Genomic DNA, 24,472 nt, shown 5'->3' on the forward strand with positions numbered 1-24,472 from the left:
TGTGGCTTGTAGGTCCACTCCCGAAAGGAGAAACTAAAACAACAACAAAAAAAAGGGGGAAGTGGCGATCACTAAAATAAAGACATCACACTGGCTCTGAAAAGGGAACGAGAGTCAAGTGCAGTAACTCTAAAAGACCAAGTTAACCATCAGGAACAAGGGAATAGAAGTGAGTAACTAATATTATTAATAATAGCAGTAAACCTATTAATAGTAATACAACAATAATGCCACATTTCTGAATAGATAATAGATCATATAAAAATAATACTTCTTTGTCTGTGTGTTTGTGTCATAGAATTACTAAACTAGCTCATTTATTTAGAGTGAATTGGAAGTTATTTAAAAGACATTACATGTTTATCTGCTGTTCTCCTCAAACACAATAATAAACAATATTCTTTGGACCCAGGTCCATAATTAAGACAAAAAGATGTCATGGTACTCATGGTGTTTGTGCCTCTACTGCCTTTTTCTTAAAGGTAAGTTGAAGAAATATTCATGTGTCTGCGGAGGCATTGTGTGTAAAATTTTGATTATTGTTTGACCCCTGGTCACAAGACCAGGATGAACTTAGCCTAACCACATATGACTTTACTTAATTAAGTTTCGATATTAATTTTATTGTTGTGTCTTAGCTGTGTAACACAACTGACTGTAGAAATGAAGAAACATTTGTTTCAAGCTCAAATACTTTTCTTTTTAAACAGATTGTCTGTGAATGTGACTAGTTAGCCCTTTATTGGATAATTCTTTTCCACCATAAAAATCATATTATATCTCTTTTTTTTTCACATTAACACAGTTCCTTTGGGTCTTAATGAAATGTGTGTCATGCTATTGTCAAAAATACCAGAAGGATCACACAACACAGCACCATTCTTACCCTATATAAGTAGCCCTGTTCAGAACATTCCATTTGGAACTTTACTTCTGACTATTGAGAAAAACCCACACACAATCTCAACTGTTCCATGCTCTGGCATCCTGAATTGTTCTTTCCACCTTAAGTGCAGCAGTTGTGTCCTGGTGCCTGTACTGCGTTTATTATAGATGTGAAATAGATACTGCTAAATGTAGCTGACAGTTAAAGCAATGCAGTTGGTGGTTTTCCATTGCGTGGCACTTGTTCTGCTCTACTCCGGTCTACTTGCTTTCTGGTCCCTGATTCATATTCCACTACAAGCCCAAACCACCATGCAAGTATAGCCAGTGACATCACAAAACACTGTCTTTAGGAGGAACCATAAGGTTTGAAAACTGCATCAGTAACCAGCACTGATTGCCCATGATGTATTTGTGGTTTGGTTTTTTTTTTTTTTTTAGGACTGAAGTTCTTTTTTTGTTCTTTGATGATATTAATAGATTTACCATGATCCAACATGATCCAAAAATTGTGTTGGATCAAAGTAAATCTAATAGCAATTGACATATCTCAAATATATTCATGCAAATTTTTGCCTGTGTCAGATGCTTTTATAGTGCAAAATGTGCGTGGAGCCGTACCTGTGCAGCGCACGCAGGAGAATTGCCAGCGGCTCTATTTTCACATTCTGACACCAACTTTACCTGGAGTCTCTGGGGGGTAGCAGGATATAGTTACTGTAAGGTCCATGACAAATGTTTTGGGTGTTCATGTTCACATACTCATTTCCGGATTACCGTGCATGTGTGAATGTGCCAGTCTGGCTGTCTGATCAGGGAGCACTAGCTAACTAATTAGTTTCTGCCTACCAACTTTCCCCACAGCCACAAAACTGGCAGAGTTGATTGTATCAGAAAAGCAAAACTAAACATCTGTTGTTGTAATAGGCATAACACTCACCTTGCTTATAGGCAGGGGCCGGCAACCTTTACCACTCAAAGAGCCATTTGGACTCGTTTCACACATTAAAGAAAACACTGGGAGCCACAAAATCCTTTTGAAATTTTGCATGAAATAACACTGCATATAACAGGGTTTTTTTTGTTGTTGTTTTTTTTGCCTTTGTGCTATGTATAAACCAGGGGTCAGCAACCCGCAGCTCCAGAGCCGCATGCAGCTCTTTGATCCCTCTGATGCAGCTCAGCTTTTTAAAATAATTAATAATTTTTAATTAAAATGTATTTTATTTTAGTTTGTTCATTTTCAAAATGTAATTCTATGAAGATTATGGCGATCTTGTAACATCTAAAATATTTTATTATTTAAAATATTTTGTCGCTCTTAATAAACGTCACAACTTCCAACGTGCGACACCCGCCAGTGTGCGGTTTCTTGAACTTTTTGACCGCTGACTGCACGGCGCCAGTAAAAGGATGACGGCACGCAGAGAGAGGACAGCATTTTTGTTTGCTGCCAGTGGATAATTTAAGTTCAGCGTTTTTTCCCCCCATTACTACAAGGACTCAAATAGACATTGAGTATTTTACTTAACCTTCAATGCAACGTCATTTTTTTTAAAAGTTTAAAAAAAATTTGTTGCATGCAGAAATGTTATTTCATTTTTCTGCAGTCGTTCATTAATTTCATAAATGTAACTTGTCCTGATTACATTCTGTCTCTCTTTAATATTGTTTGTCTCAGGTCATGTGCCCATAGGCCTTAAAATATCTGCCATCACAGCCATTCTGAAAAAGCCTGGTGTGGCGAGGTGGTAGTGGTCAGGAGAAATATACAATAAAGTGATCCTGCCGACTATGCCAAGATGTGGCGAGGTGGTAGTGGTCAGGAGGAATATACAATAAAGTGATGTAGCACGACTACGCCACCTAAGGGACTTTCAATCCTAGGAAATAAAAAGGGGGCGTTAAAGAAATAAGACACTCAGGTTCGTTCACACCAAGAGGCCAGAGACGTATTTCCAACACTTCCAAATTTATTAACAATAGGTTTTAAAACAGTTTCATGTAACCAACAGGACTGGGAAGACTATCAGCAGTAAAATAATTACTAGACAAGACCAAGTAGTAGAACAGGGCTGGGCTTACCACGGCAGAGACTGAGCTCAGAGGGAGTCCCCTATACCACCACCATATGTAATCACACCACACAGGTTACACACCCAGTGCTCTACACTGCAGGACGAGTGACCGGGACTCCACAAACCAACCCTATAACCTCCTGCCGTGACCCACAGCTCCTGTCTAAACAGGAGAGAGAGAGACAGAAGAGCAGAGAACAAATGTAAAAAATAATAAAAGAAAAATCAAAATTCACTCCAAAAAACACCACTCTTCAAACACACACACACCGAGCGCTTGCTGGTAACGATGATAACAAATTCAAATAAAAAAATACAAAAGAAATCACAGAAAACAAAAACGAAACAATGTAGTCTTTAAAACAGAACAAACTAAAACAAAACCAAGGCAAAACAATGTAGTCTTTGAAACAAAACCCAAGACAAAGCAATGTAGTCTTTGAAAGACAACAGCAGCACCGCAGGAACTGGACAAAAGCCAGGACCACCCAGGCTCAGGAACCTAAAGAAAACACAAACACTAAACAATACATTCGGCTAAAATCTAATTTTTAAAAGTAAGATAATCTGCATACCTACCAGGAGACAGTAGCACAGCGTTCCCCACTGCGGTTAAAATCAGAGGGTACAGCAGCAGTAACGACCCAACCATGCAGCACGGTTGCTACTATCACCCACCAGATTAAAAGAAATTTTAGTATCTCCCAATCTGATCATTAATAAAACAGGTCAACTAGCGTTAACATACCCTCGCTATGATGCAAACACCGGAATCCAACCAGCCGACACCGGCAATCCAAGCACAAGCCAACAGTTTCCGATCGTCACGGAGCAAGCCACAAACTTCAGCAACGTTAAACACTGCCAATACAGGGATCAGACGCCGGAAGAGAAACAGGAAATGCCTTGGCAAGCAAATCACCACTGCCGATACATATAGCGCAAGGAAGGCCCGCCCCCCTCATTAATTTGAAAGTCCCACCCCAAAATCCTCAGACTGGGAAGTATAGGAGGTAAAACCAATGGCAGAACTCCATCCTGCTACAATCCACCCCCCTTTTCGCATCGTCGACCCGACGATGAACGAGATGAAAAAAAAAAAAAACTAACACCAAGGTCTAAACAGGGCAGACTGTGCATTCAATACAAAACCTAATGGTTCACCTACCACCTCATCTACACTACCAGCTGGGCGGGGGAGATGATGAATATTAGAGTGCTGACCAGCTGTGGAACAAGCAGTCCGTCGCAAAGATGGCAATCCAGAACATGATTGACCATCTAAACGCAAATAATCCTTCGACTGAAAACTTCCCTGTGCAGCTATTTCCTCTGGACGCTGATCTACCAATACTCCCCCCAGGGAAACTGTAAGACTGGAGTTACTTAAAACAGATTCATGAGGTGGTAAACCCTCGGATACCAAGAGGCAAATGTCATCCTCTTCGCTGGAACTATCCGCAGGAACCACTGAAATAGGAACCTGAGAATTCCTAGGAGGAGAAGGAAAGGCTTCAGTCCGAACACAAGCTTTTAACATTCTTCGATGGACATGCCTGACCTTACTTAAGTCATTGACTGGGGCAATAGCATAGACAGTCCCGTCACCTGAAGGGGCCCTCACCACCCGATATACTACAGAACTCCAAACGTCCTGAATCTTATGCCGCCCCCGAGTACTAAGATCCCGGAGGTAAACCGACTGTCCTTCCTGTAAGGGTGCATCCCGAACCTGCCGCTCCTTCCTACGACCAGCAGCTGCTAACAACCGTTCATGAGCTCCCTCAAATGCCAACTTAAGCCTTGCCTGGCGCTCTGCCACCCAATCCTGGGTTTCCCCAGGCACAGGCTCTAGAACTCGACCCAACAAAAAGTCTATGGGAAGCCTAGGTTGCTGGCCAAACATTAAAAAGTAGGGAGATTCGCCAGTGCCCTGATGGGGGGTGGTATTATAACAAAAAACCACCTGTGGCAAATTTGATGCCCAGTCCCGCTTCTGGGAAGATGGCAACGTACGCAAAAGATTATGAAGAGTTCTATTAAAGCGCTCACACTGTCCATTACCAGCAGGGTGATATGGGGTCGTCCTAGACCGTTCTACTCCATAGAGGCGACATAATTGCTGCATCAGGACACTTTCAAAGCTCTTACCCTGGTCAGAATGAATACGGCTTGGAACACCGAACTTAAAGAACCACTCCATCAGCAGTACCTGTGCTACCGTCGAAGCTCGCTGATCCCGAGTGGGAACTGCTACGGTATATTTGCTGAACACATCCGTCATCACAAGCACAGTGTCCAACCCGTTTCGAGAAGGTTCCAACACCGTAAAATCAATAGCTAAGATTTCATTTGGCCTTGATGCTAGCAAATGTCCCATAAAACTATGTGGTACCTGCCCAGAATCTTTTGCAACTTGACATCGCTCACACGCTTGACACCACTGTTTAATGTCCTCAAACATCCCTGGCCAATAACAACGCTGCCTCACCAATTCTGAGGTCCGCTCAATTCCCTGGTGGCCATGTTCCTGATGCAGGCGTTGCAAGGTCTCCTGTTTAAGAACTGTGGGCAGGATAAGTTGGAAATTACGCCCCCCCCCCCCTCGGAACGAAACACCCGACGATATAACACCCCATCACGTTCCACCAAACAATCCCACTGGCGCAATAGTGCCATAGCGGGCCTAGAGACCTGTCATCGCTCTGCCGGAGAGGGCCGAACTTGTCTCCGCCAAAACCCCAAAATCTCTCCAAGAAGGGGGTCTGCATCTTGCAGGGACCAAAGGTCTAATGAGGAGTTACTTGGAAAAACAGAGACCACTGACTGAGTTACAAATGCCACAGGACCCACCCGTGAGGCCTGTTGAACTGACGTAGGAACAGAAGTACCTGGAACAACATGCTCAGCCAAATGGGGATCTGACAGATACTGGCGGGACAATGCATCAGCATTCTTATTACTGCGCCCAGACCGATACTTTATTTCGAAATCAAAAGCTGCAAGTTGTGCCGACCATCGATGCTCAGTGGCTCCCAATTTTGCCGACTGAAGGTAACTCAGGGGATTATTGTCTGTGAAGACCACGCATTTATGCCCCAAGAGATATTCGCGAAATTTTTCAGTCATTGCCCACTTAAGTGCAAGAAATTCCAACTTCATAGAGCTATAATTGTCCATATTTCACTCTGAGGGGCGAAGGCCCCGACTAGCGTAAGCCACTGGCCGAACACTACCCTCATGCTCCTGAGAAAGCACGGCTCCAAGACCACTATGACTGGCGTCAATCTCAAGGATAAAGGTCTGCGAAAAATTGGCATATGCCAAGACCGGAGCAGATACCAACTTTGCCTTTAGGAGTTCAAAGCTCTGTTCGCACTGTGGGGTCCAAGCTGACCCCAGGGCCTGTCCAGAACCTTTTTTAGTCTTCGTACCTACAAGGGCAGCCACCAATTTATGCAGAGGGCCTGCCAACTGAGCAAAACCCTCTACAAAGCGCCTATAATAACTGGCAAACCCCAAAAAGGAACGCAGCTTAGCCACACTGCGGGGACGCTGCCACTGGGCTACTGCCTCTATCTTAGCAGGGTCAGTGGAAACCCCCTTGCTTGAAATAACATGCCCCAAATACCTAACTTCTTGTTGGAAAAAGACACATTTACTCAACTTGGCTTTTAAACCCTCTTTTTGCAAATGCCCGAGAACCTGTTCCAGTCGTTGCAGATGCTGGGAAACAGATGAGGAAAACACAATAATATCATCCAAATAAAGAAGCAACGACTGATACTGCTGTTCTCCAAACATCCGTTGCATTAACCACTGAAATGTGCTTGGAGCATTACAAAGCCCAAATGGCATTCGATTCCATTCAAATAAGCCAAAGGGGGTACAAAAAGCTGTCTTGGACTTGTTCGGCCACTGGAACTTGATTATGCCCACTGGCCAGATCTAAAGTAGAAAACCAGCGGGCTCCTGAAAGGGCATCCAGGCTCTCCTCGATACGAGGCAAAGGAAAGGCATCTTTGCGTGTCTTACTATTAAGCAATCGATAGTCCACACACATACGCAGACTCCCGTCCTTTTTTTTTTACCAGGACGATAGGGGACGCGTAAGGACTACTACTCTCTCTCACGACCTGAGCCTCCAGGAGCTGATCTATATGAGCCTTTACCAACTCATACTCTGATGGAGGAATACGTCTATACCTCTGCCGAACTGGGACATTATCTAGAAAGGGAATCTCATGGGCAATGAGGTTGGTGCAACCCAGATCACTCTCATGAGCAGAAAAAAACTGAGCTATAGCTCTGTAAAAAAGATCTAACCCCCTTCTGTTCTAGATCTGTCAAACCCAATAAATCTAAAGCCTCTATCCCCTTCTGCACTTCGCTATCCACTACTTGGGATGACACCGTGGCAGCAGCGGCTCTAACCTCCGTAACCTGAGCGCTTCTTAAAAAGTCAAGACAGATATGGGGATAAAGCAAGACTTCTGTGGTCCCTACATTAACTATTGGAATATGGACAGTGCCTCGAGCAACCTGGACAAGACAGGGAGACGTCAACAAACCAGCGGGCAGCCCAGACTCTGAAGGCTCAAAGAGTGCAGACAAGCCACCATATAGCTCCGGACAAGTGCTAATAACCACCTTCATCACACCAGCAGGTATACGCACTGCACCCGGGCCTCGAACCCTTACAGCACCCATCGGGTCCCTAGGAACCTGGGCCGCAGACCGATGACACTGTTGCAAGGAGGACAGGAGGAGATTAGCCTAGCCACCATACCTGCCCTTGAGCCTGATGACACTCCCTCTGAGCCGTGGCTCCGCAGCTCAGCGGGCTTCAGTTTTCCGGCTGCTGGCAGGAACGAGAAGGTCTAGCTAGATTCTGAGGCAAGACCCTAGGAGAAGGGGAAACATGCTCCCCCTCACAGTCACTAGCAAAATGACCTGGCTGTTGACATCTCCGGCAAATAACACGCCCCTGACGAGGAGAATAACTAGGTCCAGAGGAGGTCTAGTTCGAGTTAGTTGATTAAGCTGCTCTTGCTGACGTTTCAACATGTCCTTTAACTCCCTCAATTCTGATGACTGAACAACACCCAATGGGGCTGGGCAGGCACTTCCTTGTACGCCATACTGTAAACCACAGGCCAATGGTAGAGATAAACTACGTCCCCTTGCACTGCCAGGCAACCCTTCCCTCTCCCATTGGATGGCTTTCCCTCGTACCTCCAGTAGGGTAGCAGTAGGCCGTTGACGAACAAACTGTTTCAACTTCCTACGAAGAGCACCATCCAAAACATGCTCCACGAACTGATCTCGAAGTAAAACCCCTACATTCATAGTCCCCTCAGGTGCATGTTGCTTTACAGACTCCATTAAGGCCATTAAAGCCAATGAGTACTCCTGCAATGTTTCTCCTTCCTGCTGTTTCCTTGAAAAAAAGGCCTGTTGCAAGGTAACATAAGACTGAGGACAGCCGTAAAGTTCTTTCAAAATGGCTAGAACTTTTTCAGGGTCTCCCATCTCTACACCAGGACGATACTTTATCTCCTCTCTAGCCTCTCCTTCTAAATGATCAAAAATAAAGAACGCCTGATCTTGCCCAGAGAGGTGACGGGCTCGCAAACAACCCTGTATCTCTTCTACCCATTCTGTTATCCCAATCCCAGTCTTACCATTAAAAAATGGGCACTTCCGATCACGAGGAACTACCACCAGACGCTCAGTAAGAACACTAGAAACAGCAGGCAAAACATCACTCACCTCAACAGAAACAACTGGGGTAGATGCATTAGAGCCAGTGGAAACAGCGGCCATTTCTTGATGCAACCGCTCATTATCAGCCTTAAGCTGCAACACAAGTTCCCTAAGCTGCTGCACCTCCTCCTCCATCCCCACCTAGGGAAATCTGCACCAAGTCTCAGGTCAAGAAAGAAAAAAAAACAATATATTTATACACTTTCCTCTCAGTTCCTCAACAAATGCTGCTGCTTTGCCTTAAATAGAACTATATATTAAATATATCAAACCCAAAATTAACAGGAAGGAAGTACGTCTCTTGCTCTCAAAGTGCGATCCAGCCGACTACGCCAAGATGTGGCGAGGTGGTAGTGGTCAGCAGAAATATACAATAAAGTGATCCTGCCGACTACGCCAAGATGTGGCGAGGTGGTAGTGGTCAGGAGGAATATACAATAAAGTGATGTAGCACGACTACGCCACCTAAGGGACTTTCACCCCTAGGAATTAAAAAGGGGGCGTTAAGGCCCAGAGGAAAGAAAAAAAGAAATAAGAAAGACACTCAGGTTCGTTCACACCAAGAGGCCAGAGACGTATTTCCAACACTTCCAAATTTATTAACAATAGGTTTTAAAACAGTTTCATGTAACAAACAGGACTGGGAAGACTATCAGCAGTAAAATAATTACTAGACAAGACCAAGTAGTAGAACAGGGCTGGGCTTACCACGGCAGAGACTGAGCTCAGAGGGAGTCCCCTATACCACCACCATATGTAATCACACCACACAGGTTACACACCCAGTGCTCTACACTGCAGGACGAGTGACCGGGACTCCACAAACCAACCCTATAACCTCCTGCCATGATCCACAGCTCCTGTCTAAACAGGAGAGAGAGAGACAGAAGAGCAGAGAACACAAATGTAGAAAATAATAAAAGAAAAATCAAAATTCACTCCAAAAAACACCACTCTTCACATCAAACACACACACACACCGAGTACTTGCTGGTAACGATGATAACAAATTCAAATAAAAAAATACAAAAGAAATCACAACTATCACAATCACAAACTAAAGCAAAACAAAACCAAGGCAAAACAATGTAGTATTCGAAACAAAACAAAACCCAAGACAAAGCAATGTAGTCTTTGAAACAAAACAGCAGCACCGCAGGAACTGGACAAAAGCCAGGACCACCCAGGCTCAGGAACCTAAAGAAAACACAAACACTAAACAATACATTCGGCTAAAATCTAATTTTTAAAAGTAAGATAATCTGCATACCTACCAGGAGAAAGTAGCACAGCGTTCCCCACTGCGGTTAAAATCAGAGGGTACAGCAGCAGTAACGACCCAACCATGCAGCACGGTTGCTACTATCACCCACCAGATTAAAAGAAATTTTAGTATCTCCCAATCTAATCATTAATAAAACAGGTCAACTAGCGTTAACATACCCTCGCTATGATGCAAACACCGGAATCCAACCAGCCGACACCGGCAATCCAAGCACAAGCCAACGGTTTCCGATCGTCACGGAGCAAGCCACAAACTTCAGCAACGTTAAACACTGCCAATACAAGGATCAGACGCCGGAAGAGAAACAGGAAATGCCTTGGCAAGCAACCCACCACTGCCGATACATATAGCGCAAGGAAGGCCCGCCCCCCTCATTAATTTGAAAGTCCCACCCCAAATCCTCAGACTGGGAAGTATAGGAGGTAAAACCAATGGCAGAACTCCATCCTGCTACACTGGCATAAACACAGCCAACCTTGATAATATCTGGTCTATTTCTAACCTTGCTACTGATTCTGGTGCCCTCAGCATTCTTATTCTTTTAGATTCTTTTAGATAGAGTGTGGCATTTGACACTGTTAATCTCAGCATACTCATCTTCGGTCTCTCAGCTATTGGCACAACTGACACTTCACTTTCATTTCCTACTTCACCAATATATTTCACTTTGTTGTTCTTGGTAAACACAAAAATCTTCCCCGAGTACTGCTGCAAAAGGTCAAAGTTCAGTCCTAGGCCCTATACTATTCATTATTTACATGCTGCCACAAGGTTAGATCATCCACTGCCATGGTCTTAATTTCCATGGTTATGCAGATGGCACTCAAATTTATGTGAACACAAAAATACCTCCACTCTGCCCCCTCCCACTGTCACCCTCCCACCCTCCCACTATCAACTATCACCTTCCCACTACCACCCTACCACCCTCCCACTACCTCCCTTATTTCCTGGGCCTGGGATCTGAGACACAGTATGTATGCCAACTTTCTGAAACTCAACACAGTCAAACTGAAGTCTTGCTCATTGGTCCTACTTCCACTCTATCAAAAAACACTCATCTTACATATTACTATGATGACGTGACTGTAAAATCTTCTTCAGTTGTTCATAGATGAGTACTTTTTGTCAGTAACTTGCCTAGAACAAGTGAATTTCTTACCTCGTACATTCAGCAACAATCTGTGATGTGTCAACACTTGTGATTCATTATATTTCAATGTATAATTACTGTTATTTTGCCGGTGTTAGGGACATCTTTCAGTGACAGTTTAGTGCTGATCCTACCCTAAATAATGAAGCTGATGAAAACCCAATAATAACCATATCATTCTACTCTCTATGTAATCTGTCCTGAACCACAGCAATATGTTTGTAAAGGGATGTGGTCTTGTGACTCTAAGCAACATTGTGACTTATAAGCACATTAGAATTGAAAATTAAATTTTGAACATCAAATGTTTAATGAGTATATTTGGCTTTATTATTTTTATTTTTTAATTTTCTTTGTGAACAATTCCTGAGTCAACATGTTTCAGACAGTTTCTAAAAGCATGTGATTATTTATGGCTTTGCCACAGTCAAACAGACACAAAACCTCTTTTTTCATTCTTTGTCATTTCAGTGTGTTCCACTGAGGTTGACTCATGGACTATAGAGGTCCCTTCCTCAGTAACTGGGCTGAAGGGCTCGTGTGTGGACATTCCCTGCAATTTCAACTTCCCAGGCTCGGACAGGAAATTCTCAGATTACACAGGAATCTGGTTCACCGAATCAAATGCCATAGCCTACCATTCAGACACTTCCAAAATCAGCGCTGAATTTCAGCATCGTACCAAACTTCTGGGTGACTTAAGACAAAGAAACTGTTCACTCAACATCAGACATTTACGGTCCAGTGACCGTGGCCCTTTCTTTTTACGGATTGAGATCAAAGATTTTGAGAAGTACTCCTTCATAAATGATAAAGTCTCTGTTATTGTCGAAGGTAGGTGCTTTTGAGGTTCAAGCACTGAAAACAACATTTTATGCTATAAAGGAGAATATGTCATTTTACCTCCAAAAACTAAGTATTAATATTAATAAAAGACATTATATTTTTATTCATTTATTAACAGAGATAAATTAAATATAATTGTGTTGAGACCTCTAAATAAATTTGTTTATGTTCAGTACAGCAGGACAACCTCACATGGTGTCTGTGTCATTAATATTTTTTAAATTAACTGCAGATTCAACTCCAGAACCTTTTATATTTCTTGTGGAGAAGGAAATGAAAGCAGGGAAGAAGGTGACCATTACCTGTTCTGTGTGTCACTCCTGTCCTTCTGACCCTCCTTGTCTAACCTGGAGCCACCAGGGGAATGTCAGCAGCCAATCCCAGCAGCAAACCAATGGTCAGTGGAAGATAACATCATCTTTGAGCTTTATCCCCTCCAAACTGGACCACAAAACAGTGCTCATCTGCACAGCTCTGTTTTCAGGAGAGAGGAAATTTATGAGCTCCACACCTCTCAGTGTCACCTGTAAGTCCATTTAAATGCACCATTTAAATACTGACCCAATTTACACTGTAACATTTAAATTGTCATATTTTGAATAAATAGTTTTAGTACGATACACATCTGACTGAAAGTGAACACAGCAAAATGGTAGGTCAAATATAGATATACATATATACATAATATTTCTCATTATATAAATATCGTCGATGTCCAGTTAAAAACACATATTTATGGATATGTATGGTTGCATTAAAAGGAACAATAAGTAATTTCACTGCCAAAAAAACAATATCATGTGATTTGTTTCTTTCAACATCAAATCACATGAGATAAAGAATTAAATTGCTAGTTTATGCTCCCTAGAGTGTGTCCCACACATAGAGATGGCCATGTTTATCTTAATTTCAGCTCTGATGCATCCAGGCTACGAGGTGTCTATGTAACAGTCCTTTTTTTCCATGACATAAAGAAGAACCATTGGAGGAAATGACTGAAAGCGTATGCCCTGAAAACAATGTGGCTGATAGTATCAATGTATTTACTGTAGATCCTCCAGACAGTGTTGAGGTGGTCTTCAATTCATTTGTGAAGGAGGGAGATTCGGTCAATCTGAAGTGCTCCAGTGACTGCAACCCTGCTGCTCGCAGCTTCCAGTGGTTTAATAAGAGCGGGACATTGTTGTCAGAAGGACACACGTATACACTGAAGAGTGTAAAAAGACACACTGAGCCCCTCTACTGCACGGTCACTAACGCAGAGGGACAAGCCAGGTCCAGACTGATACAGCTCAATGTATTGTGTGAGTAAATCTACAGTGGGAGACTGTTGAATTCTCCATGCATTTTGTAAATGCTTCCTATAATTTTTCCTATAACCCATTGCCAGATTGGATTTGTATTTTTAAAAATGCAGTTAAAAACAGGAATCAGGTTTTCTGTGACCAACCTGATTGTGTTTAATAAACATAAACCCATTTTGAATGAAAAGCCTGAAACACAAAAGCTGTGTGGTTTTACTCAGCTTTAAAGAGATCTGTTAATGTCCCACCTTCTCACAGCTAATGCAGGTCTATCTTTACCTCCATCTACATCAACCACATCACTTCTTCCCACCAGAACAGACTTACCACAGCCTTAACACTTAAAGCAAAATGTATATAAAAACAACTGCCTTTAACTGACATTTTTATTTTATTGATGTATTTATTAATGTTTTTACATAGGTATGAAAATAATAAGAAAAAAATTTTAATTTCAACTTTTACAACAAAAGTTGAATTATATATAGGCTATATACAAACCAAAAACGTTGGGACACTAAACAAATTGTGAATAAAAATTGAATGCAATGATGTGGAGGTGCCAACATCTAATATTTTATTCAGAATAGAACACAAATCACAGATCAAAGTTTAACTGAGAAAATGCATCATTTTAAGGGAAAAATATGTTGTTTCAAAATTTCATGGCGTCGACAAATCCCAAAAAAGTTGGGACAAGGCCATTTTTTACCACTGTGGCATCCCCCCCTTCTTACAACACTCAGACGTCTGGGGACAGAGGAGACAAGTTGCTCAAGTTTAGAAATAGGAATGCTTTCCCATTTATGTCTAATACAGGCCTCTAACTGTTCAATCTTCTTGGGCCTTCTTTGTCGCACCTTCCTCTTTATGATGCGCCAAATGTTCTCTATAGGTGAAAGATCTGGACTGCAGGCTGTCAGTACCCGGATCCTTCTCCTACGTAGCCATGATATCGTGATTGCTGCAGAATGTGGTCCGGCATCATCTTGTTGAAAAATGCAGGGTCTTCCCTGATTGACGTCTAGGTGGGAGCATATGTTGTTCTAGAACCTGAACATAGTTCTCTGCATTAATGGTGCCTTTCCAGACATGCAAGCTGCCCATGCCACAAGCAACCCTATACCATCAGTGATGCAGGCTTCTGAACGGAGCGTTGATAACAACTTGGGTTATCCTTGTCCTCTCTGGTCCAGATGAAATGGCATCCCACTGTTCCATAAAGAACTTCAAATTGTGACTCATCTGACCACAGAACAGTCTTCCATTTTGCCACACTCCATTTTAAAAGACCCCTGGCCCAGTGCAAACGTCTGAGCTTGTGGAGCTTGCTTAAAAATGGCTTCCTCTTTGCACTGTAGAGTTTCAGCTGGCAACGGTGGTGGGTATTGGCAAATTCTGGTATTTCTGCACTATCTTTCTGCGCAACAATGGTGGAATTGGTGATCCTCTTACCATCTTGGCTTCATAGACACACTGACACTCTGAGAAGCTCTTTTTATACCCAATCATGTTGTCAATTGACCTAATTAGTGTTAATTGGTCTTCCAGCTGTTTGTTATATGCTCAATTTCCTTTTTCCAGCCACTTGTTGAAATTTTGAATCAACATATTTTTCCTTTAAAATTTTACATTTACTCAGATTAAACATTTGATCTGTCATCTATGTTCTATTACGAATAAAACATTGACATTTGCCACCTCCACATCATTGCATTCAGTTCTTATTCACAATTTGTTTAGTGTACCAAATTTTTTGGAATCCAGTTTGTATAAGTTGGTAAATGGCTATGTTTTATTAATGTGCATTAAAACAGTTACACAATTTCAGAGTTATATATCTAGATTTCCTATCCACACACACACACACTGTTTCCCCCAGTTTATGGTCTCTCTAAAATCACTGGCCCCAAGCTTATCACAGAGGGTCTAAAAGTGGAAATGTGTTGTGGTGAAATGAGTTCATGTTTCCGATTGACCAAAATGCAGAAAACTTTTAGGTAGAGGGTAGTAACTAAAACAATTTATGGATGTGTGTTAAAATAAGTTAATATGAATGTACAGAAAGGCACCTGAAAAACGTCACCCAAACCGGTGGACATTTGGGCAAAATGTAAGGGGGGAAAAAACAAAGAAGCGCCACAACAACATGCTTTTACAAAAGAGTATGAGGTCATAAGAAGGAGATTAACACAAGTAAGAGATGGGGAAATAATATAATACCAAATCACATCCAACTGGAGAAGTTAGTAATCTCATTTTTTTTCCTTTTTGTTGTTTTCATTATTATTTTTCTTGTTATGCTATTTTTTGCTTGGTGACATTTTATAATTTTTTTCTCAAATTTTTTGAGCTCTTATTTCCTATTAGCTTTTTTGTCCCTAGTTTCTTCTTAAACAGAGATAAGCAGGCATCTAGTAACCTAGCAATCACCCCTCTACAAATGTGTGCTGATGAACACTGTTTACCATGGTCTTAAGTGTATGGTATCTCGTTGTAAGGGAACTTCTTTGTTTTGTTACAATATGTTTGCCTTGTTATATGTCCTGCTTAAAGATTGTTTCTTCAGTGGGAGTTATCTAAGTCTAACTTAAGACATAAAAAATCCCAGCAACACTTTTTTCTGTGATAAACTAATGACATTGTATCAGACTCATGTTGCTAACACTGCTGTGCTGAGAATGATCCAGTAACCAACTGTATGTTGCAAATATATATATATATATATATATATATATATATATATATATATATATATATATATATTATTAAGATATAGGCATCTATATCTTTATTTAATCATTTTTTATTATTCTCCCCAGATCCCCCTGAGTTCAAACCTGGCTCTTCTTGTACCACAGAGATCTTCACAGTGACGTGTCTGTGCATGGTGGACTCTCACCCAGCCAGTGACATCAAGTGGTGGGCTTCAGATCCCTCAGAACTGCTCAACAGCTCCAGTAGTGAGAAACATGGCTCTCTTACCAGTGTGACTCTAAAGGGAAGGTTACACTCAGATGTTGTGCACTGCTATGCCAGTAACAGCCAGGGGAATTCCACTCTAACTCTAACAGTTCCTCGAAGCGGTGAGACTTCAAATCAGACAAGCGTTTGCCTTCAGCAAAACAAAAGTGCTACAAAGAGGTGGGGAGGGGGGGGATAGCTCTTCTGTGGCACTCTGCTAAATGTTTTTTGGCTTTGTCTATTATGCTTTATGCTTAAAATGATTGAAGAAGTATGTCAAGCATTACATTTGACAACTCCCAAGTCTGATGATGCTGAGATAATATTTCCTTTTAACAGAAGCACTTATGTACATTGCTGTTGCTGTCTCTGCATTTCTTGTGATTCTCATTATTGGCCTCACTGTGTGGATAGTAAAATGCTGGTAAGGATGCAGTATTCTTTTAAAAAGTAAATATGTTGAGAAATATACAACATCTTTATGAAAACTCTGAAAACACTGTTCTTCCTCTGAAGTGTAAGCAGGGGGACAGAACAGACTGAAATACGTATGAAGACTGAAAAGGATGTGAGTGGCAAATCTGACTCAGAAAGGTATTTTAGATGTTACTGTTACTGAGATATACACCTGTTTCAAAAAACATCCTCTCTAATGTTATAATGGTTATGTACCAATGTTTATATTCTTTTTGTGAAACAAAGTTTTTGAAAACCAACCAAAAGCATTAGAAATATTCAGTTTTAACCGTATTTCACCTACCCCAGATCTAACTGATTTTCCAAGACCTTCGTTTTTTACTGAGGCTAACGTAGCCTTGAAATCCCATAAATCCATCTGCAAAACTCTGAACTCAGAATAACCGTAGTCTTAAAAGGTGCACTATCCAAGATTTTACACATTTATAAAACATAAAATGTCTCTTTCCAATATAAAGGTTTAGAAAAATAAGCCATAATGTGTTCTGTTTTGCTCTCCTCAAGGCCTTGTTTTCACCCCAGGACAAAAAAATAGCCCCACCCTTTGTTTTCCCTCCCCAACAAAAAGGTCACAGCCCACAAAGTTTTCTCTGAGTAAGATGGCATACTATCAAATGTTCAAGACAACACAATAATTCACATGCTCCTGTGCTGAGAATAAAAAACACACACAAAAAAAACAGCAAACAGCTGCTAACAAATCGTTAGACAAGACAAGAATCATTGCTGAACTGACAATTCAGTAAAAACACTGTTCTGCTGAAAGGCTCCAACAGGGCTCTTAACTCACAGCTGCACTCACTCCAACAAACAGTCTCCTAGGTCAGTGACTCCTCCTCCTGCTGATGTGTTGGGATGGCACCCAGGGAAAGGCTTGGGAAAAAAAAGGTACGGTAGAGGCACATCAAGGATACAAAGAGTGTAATGTACCTTTAAAGGTACAACCGTGTTTAAAAATCCAGCTGTGTTCCCTAAATGTACATTACATTCTCTTCTAATAATAATAATAATAATAATAATACATTTTATTTTTGGCACATTTCAAGACTCTCAAGGTCACCGTACATAATAAAATCAAAGCCAAACAACAGGTATAAACAAAGCTAGTTAGCTAAACAGGCTAATTACAGAGATACATAAAATCAAGAATCAAAGGACTAGGCTAAAGACTGTATGCTGTCCTGAACAGGTGGGTCTTGAGGCGTGATTTAAAAATGTCCAGGGACGAAGATGGAAGTATGCAGAGCGAGTGATGTTATTTATATGGGTTTGGAAAGACAGAGTGCTATCAAGGACGACACCCAGACTCCTTACCTGAGGGGAGGGGGAAACAAAAGTATTGTCAATGGGGATAGAGAAACTGTTTACTTTTGCAAGAGTGGATTTTGAACCGATGAGGAGAACCTCTGTTTTATCACTGTTGAGTTTGAGAAAATTGGAGGAGAACCAAGACTTGACTTCCTCTAAGCAATTGCATAGGGAGGTGGGAGGGAGAGAGGAAGTGGGTTTGCTAGAAAGGTAGAGCTGGGTGTCATCAGCATAGCAATGAAACTGGATGTTGTGTTTATGGAAGATTTGACCAAGGGGGAGAAGACTGAATGCGGTCAGAAAGATATGAGGTGAACCAGTCCAATGGTGTGTTGGAAAAACCGATGGCTGATAGTCTATGGAGGAGGATAGAATGGGAGATGGTGTCAAATGCTGCACTCAGGTCAAGAAGAATGAGTATAGATAAAACACCTGAGTCTGCTGCAGTCAGAAGGTCATTTGTTATTTTGAGGAGAGCTGTTTCTGTACTGTGATGAGGACGAAACCCAGATTGAAACTGCTCATAGAGGTGGTTATTAGAGAGTTGGGAATGAATCTGAGAGGCAACTGTCTTCTCTAGGATTTTTGAAAGAAAAGGTAGGTTAGAGATGGGACGAAGGTTATTGAAGTTGCTAGGATCTAGACCGGGTTTCTTAAGAATAGGGGTGACTGCATCAGACTTTAAAGACGAAGGGACAGATCCAGAAGTGAGGGAGGAGTGAATGATGGCAGTTATCTGAGGCAATAGTGAAGATAAACATGCTTTAACCAGGGGTGTTGGGAGAGGGTCAAGTTGAGAAGTGGAAGGTTTAGATTTATGGATGAGATCAGAGATATTGGAGATAGTTGGAAGGTGAAATGTAGTAAATGGGTGAATATAAGGGGCTGGAACTGGAGAAAATAATGTACAGAGAGTGTCAGGAAGCAATTGTTGGTGTATCAGATCAATTTTGGTATTGAAAAATGACATTAGTAAGTTGCAATGGTCAGCAGAGTAGAAATGAGAAGGTAAAGAGTCTGGTGGGTGGAGAGTGGAGGTGACCAAAGAAAACAGGGCCCGTGTGTTACCATCACCAGCTCTAATTAGTTGGGAGAAGTACTGGGATTTTGCTGTGCGAAGGTTGTCTTTATATAGAAGGAGATGGTTATGATAAAGATCCTTGTGGATTGTGAGTCCAGTTTTCTTGAAGAGGCGCTCCAGCTGGCGTCCAGTAGCTTTGAGCTGACATAGGTAAGTTGTGAACCAAGGAGCTGAATGGGTGAAAAAGACAGTCCGGGATTTTAAAGGAGCGAGTGAGTCCAGTAGAGAGTGAAGTCCAGTGTTATAGAGTTGAACCAAATCATCAGTAGTGGCTGGATTACTCGGATTAGGAAGACTGTCAATACCTGATAAAAGTGAGGTTAGATTAACATTTTTGGTATTACGATATGTAATGGTACGTGGTGGTCTATTTTTAGATAAAGCCATATTGATTTTGAATGAAATAACAGAATGATCAGAGACAGGGAGTTCGTTGGCAGTACAGTTGTGTGGAGTTACACCAGAACAGCAGACCAGGTCCAAGGTATGTCCTTTAGAGTGAGTTGGGAAGTTGACATGCTGTTGTAATCCGAAACTGTCCAGGCAAGATGTAAAATCCTTAGTAGTGGTGTGGTTTACATTGTCCATATGTATGTTGAAATCGCCAAGCACAATAATATTGGAAAAATGTGAACAGAGGAAAGTGAGAAATGCTGAAAAGTCATTTAAGAAATCCTTATTAGGCTTGGGAGGACGATAGATAGTAGCCAGAACAGTTGGTTTTGGACCATGCAGCTGTATGGCTACTACTTCAAATGTGATGTAAACAGGTAAAGTGAGTATGGTGGCTTTCAACTGCTCATGGTAAAGTGTCGCGATACCTCCTCCTCGACCAGTAACACGCGGCTGAGAGATGTAAACAAACCCAGCCGGCGTTAGCTCATTCAGCTGGGAAAAGTCCCCTGGTTGTTTCCACGTCTCAGTAAGACTCCTTCTCCAGAAGGAGAGGTGAATATTTGTTTTCATTTATCATTTTCATGATAGAACTGTGTCAAATAAAAAAGTCCTGGAGATGAAACCGGGCGAATGAAATGTGGTGCCACCACAGTGACAAATTTTCGGACAGTGTACCTTTGTTAGGGGAATTCCTGCTTCACTCACTGCTGTGTAGCGTCAGGTGGACAGGAAGAGTAGATTTTCATGTTCTAAGTTAAATAACCACTGCCTTAATGCACAAGCCTGCTTTCTCTGCATTAAAAGTGAGGCTGAGTTTATAGTTCCTTATTCAGAGTTCTGATTCCACCTTAAAAATAGGCTCAAAATAAAACTTTTAAGGTTGTCATCACGCGAGGTGTGATTGAGCAGGATAGAGGGCGAGGCTGAAGCGAAGGACGTTGCTGAATAACTGTTTATGTTTGGCTCGGAGATGCTAGTGAGATCTCTGGTGTCAAAATCCTGGAAAGTGCACATTTAAAGACAATTTTGGTCAGGTTTAATTTGTTCAAATATGTGACAAAACCTTATTTAATTTTCAGAAAATTCAAGGTCTCAATCTACGACAGAAGTGAGCATGTGTATGGCAACATGGCGGTAGGTTCACTGTATCAAAACCTTTGCTTTCACAGTAAAAATGTTATAGTCTTGCAGTCTATAAAATGTACATAGTCAGAGGATTTCATAGAAATCATGTATGTTCATAAAGTAACAACAAGTAACACTACTGTAGCTTTTACAGATAAACTTTTAAACTCAATTCTTTTTAGTATGATATGATAGGAACATTTATCATTTCTGTTATAACCCTTTAGAATGTGTTCCCACTTGAATATGACTGTCAGGAACATTTCATACCACTACACTCTGCTTTATCAATTAAATATTTTGAAAATGCTAAATTACTAATACTAACAATTACAGAAATGGTAAATTTGATCTAACATTTTTCTCCCCTTGCAGCTTGAAGAGGAGCAAATTCCAAACCCATATGACTTTGTTTCTGCTGATGATGATGCAATTTATGCCAATGCATGAGATCCCAAGGTGGGGCTTTGAATGGATATTTCGACATAGAGAGCATCTATATTTTCATCTATTTCCAAGCAAAAAAAAACATGATTTTTATAAGCAATCTTCAGCAATACATTTAAACACACTGTTATGCCTTGTTGGATATGAAAAACCTAGTTATGTAAATTATGGTGGAATACACTGTAGTGTAAAATACTGTACACTGTTCCAGGAATAATATCACAGTTAAACATTTCAGAAAGAGTTTTTTTCGAATTGCTACACTGAGAGTTGAAGTGATAATGGACAGTCTCAAAAGAGTTCCAAAGACAAAGGAGACTCATAAGGATATGATATGACCCGAATCCCGCATTTTGCGGGGTGAAAAACACACCTTATATAATCAGCTTTGTAAGTCTTGAATGTCTGAATGAGTCTGTGAGCTCCGTATACCGTTAGAAAGCGCAGATCCTACCGTTTCTAAAAATAGCGCTTTCATCACGGTGCTGTGAAGCCTCTGGGAGTAATCCAGTGTGAAAAACCTAAAACTCAAGGCGCTCCTTCAAAATTTTTGTCTTATATCCTTGTCATAAAAGATTCTAACGATATTCGCTAAAATCAGAAATAAAGACGCTGCAAAGGGACAAGAAAGACGGCGTTTACTTTCAGTTTCGTTTTGACTCACATAACGTCAACCCACGCTGTCTCTGGGCAGAAAAATATGAGTCATCAGCAAAAACATATTCCTATTATTGATTTATAGTTTTTCAAGGTTTTTGTAGGTTTCACATCAAATAACACTGCATTAGATGAACAAATATAAACGTAAACGCTTAAATAATTATTTATTGTGTGTTTTCTAAATAAACAAGTATTATTTCATCCTTTTTTAAAAAGATTATAATAATAATAATAATTGTAAATATTATCAGCATCTGAGAAAACTGCCAAAGTACCAAAAAATTTTTTATTTGTTGGGAGATTGTCCATATTTGCCCTGAACTAAATTCCTGAAAGCCTGGGCCTGCTGTGACTGCCAGAACTTTATCAGTCATACATCCCAGAGCTTAGAATATCAAGAAAAATACGTCCGTCTGATGCTACAAATTTATTTTGTCACAGTAATATGACATGTAATAAATTACCATCAAAAATGCTTATGTTTTCAACTAACAGACACCTCACACTAACAATTTGTGTCAAGATATCCGATGTGGGAATATGATTTCAAGGCTGTACATTGAGAAATATGAAAAAAAAAAAAAAGCAGGCGCTAGGTAAAATTTTGGTCAAAACATGACAAATCTATAGAAAAATTGATTTATCGGTCAGCATGAAAACCTCAAGTGATTACATATTTGAGTAGCAAAGGTTCTTTAGAAAATAAAACAACATATTGAATATGACTATGTCACATAATTACTGTTTAAATGCAACTGAAAGAGGCACTGACAAAAAAACGGAATAGCTATATATATATAGGGTCCATCGAGTTAAGAGAGCTCCTCTTAAGTACTTTCCATGTAATAAATTACTCATGAAATTAAACTTAAATATAGCTGCACTGATCTTGTGACATTCAAACTTCAGCCTGGTTGTATCAGTATAAGATAGGTGAAGCGCTCCAGGAAATTTGAATGCTGCTCTTTTTTTCCACACTTTTTATCTAATGTATCTATAGAATCATTCAGCAGATATGTCACTTCACAAACTCCCCTAAATAATAACACCAGGCCTAGGTAAATGTTGCATGCTCCTCTTCATCTGTTTTACGATGGGACATTTTCTAACACTGTTGACCGAAAATTTTTTCCACAGAGTCCACAGCCTCTGACTGTATGGCAGTAGAACTGAGTGAAAAAACCCTGTTCAATGCTATTGGGAGTTAGAGGACGGTTTAAGATCAAAAACTAATTCCAAAATATCTGACTTTGATAAGGGTCTTGAATGCAATCCAATATTCATAGTAATCTACATAGTGCACTTAATACAGTACAATGATACACTAGCTACAGTAAAATTAATCAACCATGCTGCTGGAAGAAAATCTTGTTTAATGTTCCCGTTTCATAAAGAAGAATCAATAGAAATTATTCAGATTTATTTGTGGTTTGAAAGGTTCCATGCAAATTAAAGGCTATTTTCTTTCTGTGAACTTATCATTTTGGAGATGTCGCTGTCACACAGATCCAGGGTCCTAGGGTTGTGGGTTCAAGCCCTGCTCCAGTGTCTGCATGGTTTTCCTCCGGGTGCTTCGGTTCAAAACACACGTTGGTAGTTGGATTGGCAACCATAGATGTGAATGTGTGAGTGTGTGTTGCTCTGTGAAGGACTGGCGCCCCCTCCTGGGTGTGATCCCGCCTTGTGCTCAATGATTCTGGGTAGGCTCTAGACCCACTGCCACTCTGAACTTGATAAAAGCTTACAGACAATGAATGAAGAAATTAAATGTGCTGGTCTTACCTGATACCTCCAGGGCAATAGTCACATAGTAATTTTGCCTGTGGTAGCTGTCAATTGGCTTTGGGTCCATCCAGGGGTACAGTCTCTCGTGGTTGTGCTGCAGTTCAAGAGGCTGGATCTTCAAGTTGCAGTTTTTCTGATTCGCAGATCCTGCCAAGCTCGTCTTCCCTCTGAACTTGGGGATGATGTTCCGTTCTGATTGATCGTACACTAAAGGATACTGTGTTTCAGAGAATTCATACCATTTCACCTAGACATTGCTGGGCATGATGCTTCTGAAGTCAAAGCTGCAGGGAATGACCACACAAGAGCCATGGACCCCTCTGATTGTGTTAGGAATGGAGAAGCTCCAGTCACGGGAGAACATTGACCCTTTAAATAAATAGCACAAATAGTTGATAATAATGACTTAAATATACAGTACTACACAAGGGTTAAATGACATTTTCTACTGATTTTAATCTGGACATCATGCTTTCTTTCCTAAATGGCCCAATACACTTGATGACTACTTTTTTAAAAGCCATAAAATGATGTTAGTGACAAAAAATGACAGTCTGAACTAACGAGTTCCACAGAGGTGCCAATTATCTGCCTTACATGCCCTTCTGCTCCAGCCTCGACCCCAGCTAATCAGCATTTTAAAGATCCATATTTCCACTTGCTCACTGCAAGCATCAGAACGAGATCCAGTTCTTGGTATAAAAAACTGTCTGAAGTTCACTGAGAGTGGGGCATATCATCTAATAGTTTCATTTCCAGTAAAGGATGGTGAAGAGTTTAGGAAATGTTGGTAAGAAATTTATAGCTGGCTCGAATACATCCCAACAGCTAAAATCAGACTTTTTATTGTCCTGTCATACATATGGGACAGGACAGCAGGACAGACACATTTCAAACCACTGGATTTGGAAA

General features: G+C 40.9%; 2 protein-coding genes across 3 annotated transcripts in view; one reads left to right on the forward strand and one right to left on the reverse strand.

The window, feature by feature from the left end:
• Positions 1-24,472, reverse strand: part of LOC136686209 (Schwann cell myelin protein-like) — a 126,601-nt gene that overhangs the window by 94,324 nt on the left and 7,805 nt on the right. The window lies entirely within an intron of this gene.
• Positions 104-23,372, forward strand: LOC136686116 (myelin-associated glycoprotein-like). 2 transcript variants are annotated; one of them, XM_066659668.1, is made up of 10 exons: positions 104-169; positions 413-482; positions 11,639-12,001; positions 12,246-12,539; positions 13,066-13,317; positions 16,140-16,403; positions 16,621-16,705; positions 16,798-16,875; positions 20,623-20,677; positions 21,044-23,372. In XM_066659668.1, exons 2-10 carry the CDS (start codon positions 434-436, stop codon positions 21,116-21,118), a joined length of 1,515 nt encoding a protein of 504 aa, XP_066515765.1. In that variant the 5' UTR covers positions 104-169; positions 413-433; the 3' UTR covers positions 21,119-23,372. The 2 variants fall into 2 exon arrangements, with proteins under 2 accessions (XP_066515765.1, XP_066515773.1); XM_066659676.1 differs by having other exon boundaries at positions 16,804-16,875.

This window comes from Hoplias malabaricus, chromosome 1, assembly GCF_029633855.1.
Source record: "Hoplias malabaricus isolate fHopMal1 chromosome 1, fHopMal1.hap1, whole genome shotgun sequence".
In the NCBI taxonomy this organism is placed as follows: Eukaryota; Metazoa; Chordata; class Actinopteri; order Characiformes; family Erythrinidae; genus Hoplias; species Hoplias malabaricus.

Bases quoted from the DNA above. Each gene is read 5' to 3' on its own strand.
- LOC136686116 (XM_066659668.1), top strand. From the start codon at position 434: ATGTCATGGTACTCATGGTGTTTGTGCCTCTACTGCCTTTTTCTTAAA. The intron at 13,318-16,139 runs GTGAGTAAATCT...TATTCTCCCCAG, and splicing joins GATACAGCTCAATGTATTGT to ATCCCCCTGAGTTCAAACCT. The intron at 16,404-16,620 runs GTGAGACTTCAA...TCCTTTTAACAG, and splicing joins TCTAACAGTTCCTCGAAGCG to AAGCACTTATGTACATTGCT.